Below are 10,008 nucleotides of genomic sequence, written 5' to 3'. Positions count from 1 at the left end.
AGAAATAAAACACAATTAAAGTTAAGGTAGGTGCATGGAGAAGAAAGTTTTCACCGTGGAAAAGCAATGGGTAAGAAAAACAATCATGTGGAACTCTTGGCAAAGGGTTGGCAGGGAATGTCAGTCTCTGTCCAAAGACTTGCATCTGAAACAAAGAACATATGTAAATTTTTCCAGTACCTTGTAGAGCAGATACCTGTGGTGATTAGGAGAATGGCCATTAAAGCCCCTACGTTTGAATACTTGTTCACCAAGGAGTGGTCCTATTTCAAAGGAATAGGAAGTGTGGCCTTAATGGGGGAAGTAAACCTCTGAGGGTGAGCTTTCTGGTTTCAAAAGTCCAAGCCAGGCCCAGGGGTGCTGTCTTAATTCCTGTTGTCTACAGTTCTGAATGTTGAATTCTCAGCTACTTCTGCAACACAATGTTTGCCTGTATTCAGGCATGCTCCCCCAGCATGATAATACTGGATTAAATTGTAAATAAGGTTCCAAGTAAGCCTACCTTTTCTTGATAAGAGTTGCCTTCATGGCTGTCTACTCTCTCCCTACCTATTCAATATAGTACTCGAAATCCTTGCCAGAGCAATCAGACAACAAAAGGAAGAAGTCAAAATATCTTTATTTGCAGATGATATGATAATATACTTAAGTGACCCCAAAAGTTCCACCAGAGAACTCCTAAACCTGATACACAACTTCAGCAAAGTGGCTGAATATAAAATTAACTCAAACAAATCAGTAGCCTTCCTCTACTCAAAGGAAAAAACAGACTGAGAAACAAACTAGGGAAATGACAGCCTTCACAATAATTCCAAATGACATAAAATACCTCAGTGTGACTCTAATCAAGCAAGCAAAAAAGAACTTCAAGTCTCTGAAGAAAGTGAGAACCTGAACTTTTCACCCCCTAGCTATACAATGGTTCCCGAAACAGCCTTGCATGAGAAGTTTCCTGGAATAGCCATAATGACCCATAGCCTCCGGCCACAATGTTCTAATGGCCATGTAGAATGTCACAACCCATAATCACAATGTCACAATGCCCTGGGTGTGTTTGTCTAGTGTTACACATGACTAGCATATGATCTAGCTGTGTGAGCTGTTTATGGTTTTGGAATTTCCTCCTCCCTCCCTCTTGCTCCCCCTGGATTGTGGTTTTTTCCTTTAAAAACTCTGTGAAAAGTCAGGTCGGGGTCGAACTCCTCTACTCCCTGTGTGGTGTATGAGTCTCGACCCCAGCATGCTGGCCTGAGCTCTCGTTTCATCTCGCTTACAATAAAGCTTCCTCGTGTGATTGCAGCAAGTCGGTCTCCGTGTCCTACTGGGTGCGCGTTTTTCTCGAGACTTGAGTGGGGGCCTCCCTTCGGGGGTCTTACATTTTGGGGGCTCGTCCGGGATAAGCGCGACCACCCAGGGGTCCTAGACCCACTTGGAGGTAAGATTCTCTGTTTTGTCTCAGCGCTGTGTCTGTGTTCTGTCTGGGAATCTGGTGCGATCGCGGTTTCGGTTTTGCGGACGCTCAGGGAGACCGCACTCCAAGAAGGAGAGCGGGGTGGATAAGGATAGACGTGTCCAGGTGTCCACCGTCCGTGCGCCCTGGGAGACGTCCCAGGAGGATACGGGGGAGGACCAGGGACGCCTGGTGGACCCCTTCTGGTAGGTCCAGAGGAGACTTTACTCCTTGACGACCGATTTGTTAGGCAAGGTCTGGGACCTGCCGATCAGTTTCAGTGCCTCTGGTCGACACGAGGTCGACGTCGGTTTTGTTTTCTGTTGTCTTTTTTGTTTGTGTTCGTGTGTGTGGTGTGTGTTGTCGAGCTCGACATGGGACAGAAAGTAACGACTCCTTTGACTTTGACTTTGGATCACTGGACTGAAGTAAGGACTAGAGCTCACAATTTTTCAGTAGATGTAAAGAAGGGACCATGGCAGACTTTTTGTTCATCTGAATGGCCGACCTTCAAGGTGGGATGGCCACCAGAGGGAGCTTTTAACCTGTCTCTTATTTTCGCTGTCAAGCGCATTATCTTTCAGGAGGAAGGTGGGCATCCCGACCAGATTCCCTATATCACCGTTTGGCAGGACCTGGTCCAGAATCCCCCACCTTGGGTTACACCCTGGACCGTGGGGTCCGGAGCAACGGTGGCAGTTGCGGCAGCCAAACCTAAGCAAACCCAACTGCAGGCCAAGACCCAGCAGACGGCGGGTCCCTCGGCACCCCCGAAGATTTACCCCGAGATTGAGGATCCCTCATGGACAGAGCCTCAGCCTCCCCCTTATCCTTTGCCACAGCCATCGGCACCCCAGATTCCAGCGCCTGCTGAGAGGGACGGGGTAGAGGGGCCCGCGGCGGGGACGCGGAGCCGGAGAGGCCGCAGTCCAGAGGGAGACTTCACGATTGCCTTGCCCCTCCGCGCTTATGGCCCACCAACGGGCCCTGATGAATTAGTCCCTTTGCAGTATTGGCCTCTCTCCTCAGCTGACCTATATAATTGGAAAAATAATCACCCTTCCTTTTCAGAAAATCCTGCAGGCCTGACCAGGCTTCTTGAATCCATTATGTTTTCCCACCAGCCCACTTGGGATGATTGTCAACAGCTCCTGCAGATACTTTTTACCACAGAGGAGAAGGAAAGGATCCTGTTGGAAGCCAGAAAGAATGTCCCCGGACCAGATGGGACCCCCACTAATCTCCCTAATCTTATAGATGAAGCTTTCCCTCTGACCCGTCCGGCCTGGGATTTCAACACTGCGGAAGGTAGGGAGCGTCTCACAGTATACCGCCGGACTCTAGTGGCGGGGCTCAAGGGGGCCGCTCGGCGACCCACCAATTTGGCTAAGGTAAGAGAAGTTCTCCAGGGACCGGCAGAACCGCCCTCTGTGTTCTTAGAGCGATTGATGGAGGCTTATAGGAGATATACGCCGTTTGATCCCTCCTCGGAGGGACAACAGGCAGCTATAGCCATGGCCTTCATAGGGCAGTCTGCCTCAGATATTAGGAAAAAGTTACAAAGATTAGAAGGGCTCCAGGACTACACTTTGCGAGATTTAGTAAAAGAAGCAGAGAAGGTGTATCATAAGAGAGAAACAGAGGAAGAGAAACAAGAGAGAGAAAAAAGAGAGGCAGATGAGAGAGAGAACCGGCGTGATCGCCGGCAAGAGAGAAACTTAACTAAGATTTTGGCCGCAGTGGTAGGTGATAGAAGGGCAGAGAGAGGACAGTCAGGGTACCTGGGCAACGGAGCAAGAAGACCTCTAGGAGAAGAAAGACTACCGCTTAAAAAGGATCAATGCTTATACTGTAAAGAAAGAGGACATTGGGCCAGGAACTGCCCTAAAAAGAAACAGAGAGGATCCAAGGTATTGACCTTTGAAGAGGACTAGGGGAGTCGGGGCTCGACTCCCCTCCCCGAGCCTAGGGTAACTCTTTCAGTGGAGGGGACTCCTGTCGATTTTTTGGTAGACACAGGAGCGGAACATTCAGTTTTGACCAAGCCACTGGGACAATTGGGGCAAAGAAGGACTATGGTAATGGGAGCCACTGGTAGTAAACTTTACCCCTGGACCACTAAACGAGTTTTAGATATAGGAAAAAGCCAAGTGACTCATTCTTTTCTTGTGATTCCTGAATGCCCCATGCCCCTATTGGGAAGAGACTTATTAACCAAACTCAAGGCTCAAGTGCAGTTCACCACAAAAGGACCGAAGATAACCTGGGAAGAGGCCCCTGTTGCATGTTTGGTTTTAAGTTTAGAAGAAGAATATCGCCTCCATGAGCAGAATCCCAAACAGCTACTAGCCCCTGAGTGGCTATCTGCTTTTCCTGAAGTCTGGGCTGAGCAGGCAGGGATGGGGTTGGCCAAACAGGTACCGCCAGTAGTAGTGGATTTAAAAGCCGATGCCACTCCAGTTTCAGTCAAACAATACCCTATGAGTAGGGAAGCTAAAGAAGGCATCCGGCCACATATTCAGAGACTGTTACAACTAGGGATTCTAGTGCCTTGCCAATCCCCTTGGAACACTCCTCTCCTGCCTGTACGCAAACCTGGGACTAATGATTATCGGCCAGTACAGGATTTAAGAGAAGTTAACAAAAGGGTACAGGACATTCACCCTACGGTTCCAAATCCTTACAATTTACTGAGTTCTCTACCACCAGAGCGGACTTGGTACACTGTCTTAGACTTAAAGGATGCCTTTTTCTGCCTTCGGTTGCATCCCAACAGCCAGCCACTATTTGCTTTCGAGTGGAGAGATCCAGAAGGAAGACACACTGGTCAGTTGACCTGGACACGGCTACCCCAGGGGTTCAAAAATTCCCCTACTCTCTTCGATGAGGCACTCCATCGAGACCTTGCACCCTTTAGGGCACAGAACCCCCAGATTTCTCTCTTGCAGTACGTTGATGACCTACTGATTGCTGCTTCAACCCAAGAACTGTGTTGTGATGGGACTAAAAAGCTCCTAAATGAATTGGGTAAGTTGGGGTACCGGGTGTCTGCTAAAAAAGCTCAGCTGTGTCGCACTGAGGTGACCTACCTAGGATACACTCTCCGAGAAGGAAAGCGGTGGCTCACCGAAGCTCGAAAGAAAACTGTGATGCAGATCCCGACCCCCACCACTCCGCGACAAGTACGTGAGTTTCTGGGGACGGCGGGCTTTTGTAGACTCTGGATACCGGGGTTCGCAACACTGGCAGCCCCTTTGTACCCTCTTACAAAAGAAAAGGTCCCATTTACCTGGACCGAGGAGCACCAAAGAGCCTTTGAGGACATAAAAGCTGCACTATTGACAGCCCCTGCTCTGGCCTTGCCAGATTTGACTAAGCCTTTCACCTTATATGTTGATGAACGGGCTGGAGTAGCCCGTGGGGTCTTAACTCAGGCTCTGGGGCCCTGGAAACGCCCGGTAGCCTACTTGTCAAAAAAGTTAGACCCGGTCGCCAGCGGATGGCCCTCCTGTCTAAAAGCCATTGCTGCCGTGGCCCTGCTTGTTAAAGATGCTGACAAGCTTACCCTAGGTCAACATGTGACTGTCATTGCTCCCCATGCTCTGGAGAGTATCGTGCGGCAGCCCCCGGACCGGTGGATGACTAACGCCCGGATGACTCACTATCAGAGCCTGTTGCTGAATGAACGAGTGACTTTCGCCCCACCTGCCATTCTTAATCCTGCTACTCTTCTCCCTGAGATACATAACTCCACCCCAATACATCAATGTGTCGATATCCTGGCGGAAGAGACCGGAACAAGGAAGGACCTGACTGATCGACCATGGCCAGGTGTGCCTGCTTGGTACACGGATGGTAGCAGTTTTGTGGTGGAAGGAAAAAGGAGAGCGGGAGCGGCAGTGGTGGATGGAAAACAGGTAATCTGGGCAAGTAGTCTTCCAGAAGGAACTTCAGCTCAAAAAGCCGAACTTGTGGCTTTGACTCAGGCCTTGCGATTGGCAGAAGGTAAGGCCATTAACATTTATACCGACAGCCGGTATGCCTTTGCTACAGCCCACATACATGGAGCCATCTATAAGCAAAGGGGGCTACTCACTTCGGCGGGAAGAAGCATCAAAAACAAAGAAGAGATTTTAGCCCTTTTAGAGGCAGTACATTTGCCAAAGAAGGTGGCCATTATTCATTGTCCAGGTCACCAAAAAGGAGAAGATCCTATAACAAAAGGGAACCAAATGGCGGATCTTGTGGCAAAGCAGGTGGCCCAACAGGTAACAATACTAGCAGAAAAGAGTCAGACTCCAGCGGAAACTCCAGTCACTGATGACTCTAACCACATTTATTCAGCCGATGATTTTAAAATATTAGAAGATATGGTTAGTAAAAAACAAGCTCAAGAATTCAGCTTTGATGGGGTAGCGCGGACTATAGATGGGCGAGTGATCCTGCCAACAAAAGAAGGAGTAAGTTATGTTCAGAGACTGCACCAGTTGACTCATTTGGGAGCAGATAAGCTAAAACAACTTGTCAAAGCTTCTAAATACCATGTGTTAAATTTAAATTCAACAATTAGGCAGGTGATTGACTCTTGCCAGGCCTGTGCGCTTACTAACGCCGCTAGGCCCTATCATGAACCTGGAAAAAGAAGACGAGGAGACCGACCGGGAGTCTACTGGGAAGTAGATTTTACTGAAATAAAGCCAGGAAAATACGGTAATAAATATCTATTAGTCTTTGTTGATACCTTTTCAGGATGGGTAGAGGCTTTCCCCACTAAATCTGAAACTGCTCAGGTGGTGGCCAAGAAGATTCTTGAAGAAATCTTACCCCGGTTTGGTGTACCCAAGGTAATCGGCTCAGATAATGGGCCAGCTTTCGTTGCCCAGGTAAGTCAGGGATTGGCCTCGCAACTGGGGACAGATTGGAAATTACATTGTGCATATAGACCCCAGAGTTCAGGACAGGTAGAAAGAATGAATAGAACTCTAAAAGAGACCCTAACTAAATTAGCCATTGAGACCGGTGGTAAAGACTGGGTGACTCTCCTTCCCTTTGCGCTTCTTAGGGTCCGAAACACACCCGGACGTTTCGGCCTCACTCCTTATGAGATTCTCCATGGGGGACCGCCCCCCTTGACTGAGTCCAGTGGGATATTGGATCCCAGTGTCGACTCTTCCTCATCCTCTGCTTTGTTTACTCATCTAAAGGCTCTAGAAGTTGTCAGAACACAGATCTGGGACCAGATAAAAGAAGCCTACGCACCGGGAACTTCAGAGGTGCCCCACGGGTTCCAGGTTGGAGATTCGGTCTTAGTCAGACGACATCGCACCGGCACTCTAGAGCCTCGGTGGAAAGGACCATATCTGGTGTTGCTGACTACCCCCACGGCAGTAAAAGTGGACGGGATCGCTGCTTGGATTCACGCCTCCCACATCAAGAGAATACCCAATCAAAATGAAGACAACAACTGGACGGTGGCAACTACTGATAATCCTCTTAAGCTTCGCCTGTGCCGCAGAGGTAAAGAGCCAGGATGCAGGGATATGGCCGGGGAACATCGGAGTAGCAAACCCTCCGCAGCCAGCGGCGAACCCTCCGCAGCCAGCTAGAAAACCCACATACGGACCACCAAAACCTACAATATCGGAGTTCCTGGCCGCCGCCGATAAGATCCAGGCCGCTGCAAATGCTATCGCCAAATATGGACCTCCAACCGAAGAACCTGCTGCTGCTATCAATGATCTAACTAAAGAGCCCCTTTCCATTTCAGATACTCCCATACCACCAGATGTTGATACTGAAAATCGTCTATTTGGCTTAATGCAAGGGGCATTCCTGGTCTTGAATCGTACCTATCCTAATGCTACTCAGTCTTGTTGGATGTGCTATACCCCTAGCCCCCCATATTATGAGGGCATTGCTCAGGTCAGAGGTTACAACAAAACAACAGATCACTCTCAATGCCGTTGGGGACAAAACCTCAAGTTTACTCTAACAGAAATTTCAGGAAAAGGGCTTTGTATAGGCCGGGTACCCCGTGACAAACAGTATCTTTGTAATCAAACGCAAACCGTCCTGCCTGGGAGAGAAGATCAGTATTTAGTACCCCCCTTGGACACAGTATGGGCTTGCAACGATGGTCTCACTCCTTGTGTATCAACTCTTGTTCTCTATGCTTTAGAAAGATATTGCATTTTAATACAAATTGTCCCTAAACTCCTGTACCATGATGATAGCTCTTTTTTAGATGAGTTTGATCACCGAAGCCGCTGGAAGAGAGAACCTATCACCTTGACCTTTGCGGTACTCATGGGACTGGGAGTGGCGGCTGGAGTTGGTACGGGTACCGCTGCATTAATTCAGACTCCCCTATATTATAAGGAATTGCGAGCAGCTATAGATACTGATCTTAGATCCATAGAACAATCTATAACTAAACTAGAAGAGTCTTTAACTTCCCTGTCTGAAGTAGTACTACAAAATAGGAGGGGATTAGACTTATTATTTCTCAAAGAGGGAGGACTTTGTGTGGCCCTGAGAGAAGAATGTTGTTTTTACGTTGATCATTCAGGAGTGATCAAAGATTCAATGGCTAAGCTCAGAGAACGCTTAGATTTACGTCAAAAAGAAAGAGAAAACAGACAGGGATGGTTTGAAGGCTGGTTTAATAAATCCCCATGGTTAACTACTCTTCTTTCTACTTTGGCAGGACCCATTATAATACTTATGCTTCTACTTACTCTCGGGCCATGCATACTCAATAGACTGATAGCTTTTATAAAAGAAAGAGTGAGCGCTGTTCAGGTATTGGTTCTGCGACAACAGTACCAAGAGTTACAATGGGATGAACAATCGCTCTAGGATTAGAGCGACAAAAAGAAGAAGTGGGGAATGTAGAATTAGGATGAACACTAAAAGGAGAAATAGGGGTCTAGCTACCCAGAAAGAAGAAGTGGGGCCTGTGAGAACCTGAACTTTTCACCCCCCTAGCTATACAATGGTTCCCGAAACAGCCTTGCATGAGAAGTTTCCTGGAATAGCCATAATGACCCATAGCCTCCGGCCACAATGTTCTAATGGCCATGTAGAATGTCACAACCCATAATCACAATGTCACAATGCCCTGGGTGTGTTTGTTTAGTGTTACACATGATTAGCATATGATCTAGCTGTGTGAGCTGTTTATGGTTTTGGAATTCCTCCTCCTCCCTCTTGCTCCCCCTGGATTGTGGTTTTTTCCTTTAAAACTCTGTGAAAAGTCAGGTGGGGTCGAACTCCTCTACTCCCTGTGTGGTGTATATGAATTCCACAAACATTTATCCAAATGTATATAGATCCTGTAAGACTCTACTTGAGACTTAAATACCAAGAGACTCCTGTGAATGAGACGTGAGACCAGAGATTGATGCAAAAGAAAGAGGTTTATTATTCCAGCAAGCTGCGGTCTGCCTCCATTGGGAAGAGAGGTAAACCCAAAGTACCTGGTAGTAGTTCTTATACATTTTGTAAAGGGTGGATTACAGTGATGGTATACAAGTATACATAGGCATACAAGTATTGGTGGGTTCAATTGACCTTTATGTTGCTGCCAACTCGGGCAGCATCGGGGTCTTTGATCTACGTTCCTGGGGCTGCCATTAGATAAGGTTTGGACAGCTCTGCCTGGGAGGAGAGGGCTGCCTGGCATCTTGGAGACATTTCAGGAACTGTGCCAGATAAGATTGGGACATTCCTTCCTGGATGGGAGGGGCTGTTTGGCACCATGAGGCTAGTGGAAAAGTACTAGCCCTTTTCTCTCAATCTTATACCACAAACAGCGAACCTTACCAATAACAACCATCTCTGAGTGGTTATGGTGTATTAGTGCATGTTGGTCAATTATAATAACTGGAACATTCTGCTATGGGGGGGCTCCAGGCAGAGGAGCTCAAGTATGTATAGGTGCAGGTGGTATGTAGAATAGTTGTGTTTCTTCCTCTTTTTCCCTTAAAAAATGGGGATTATGAATGTTGTACATGTGCTAAGAGCACTATAGTATGATGAAAATTTCCTTTCCCATGTGAGTTTTTTTCCAATGATTCCATAAGCTTACAACATGGCATGCTTTGGGAAGCTCCAAGTGAGTAGTCATTATAGCATGGCCACTTCTAATGTCCTGCTTCTGTGGCTCCAGCTCATGTATAAGAAACAGGAGAATGAAATGTTCTCTGAGGACAGACAGGGCCCCTGGCACCCACTCAGAGTGGTCAGATGCCATTTCGGAGCCAAACAGTTACAATAAGTTTAGTGAACTGGAAAGAAGGGAGGTGGATGCCTTTTCAGACAGTGGATTTAGTTTCATAATTCAAAAGGGAGAAAGATTTTTCAAAAGGCTGTGTTGAGTGTCTCTAAGTGGCACACTGAGGTAGGTGACAGTCTGGGACTGAATTCATGGATGTTAGGTGGCTATCTGAAGTCTCTCACCATAGCCTTTACTTCACACTCTATTGACCTAAGATGAGCCATTAGTGCAGGCTACCAAGCTAAATGGGAAGGAGCACGCTCTGCTCCACTTCCACATA

General features: G+C 47.6%; 1 protein-coding gene across 1 annotated transcript; it reads left to right on the top strand.

Moving 5' to 3' along the window:
- Window positions 1–1,824: 1,824 nt before the first annotated feature.
- Window positions 1,825–8,308, top strand: LOC116903383. The gene is given in 2 exon segments (XM_032905919.1): window positions 1,825–6,967; window positions 7,014–8,308. Coding segments are annotated over 2 exon segments (6,438 nt in total).
- The last annotated feature ends 1,700 nt before the right edge of the window (window positions 8,309–10,008 follow it).

Source organism: Rattus rattus, chromosome 1 (assembly GCF_011064425.1).
Source record: "Rattus rattus isolate New Zealand chromosome 1, Rrattus_CSIRO_v1, whole genome shotgun sequence".
In the NCBI taxonomy this organism is placed as follows: Eukaryota; Metazoa; Chordata; class Mammalia; order Rodentia; family Muridae; genus Rattus; species Rattus rattus.
This window is presented reverse-complemented; position numbering and strand designations above follow the sequence as displayed.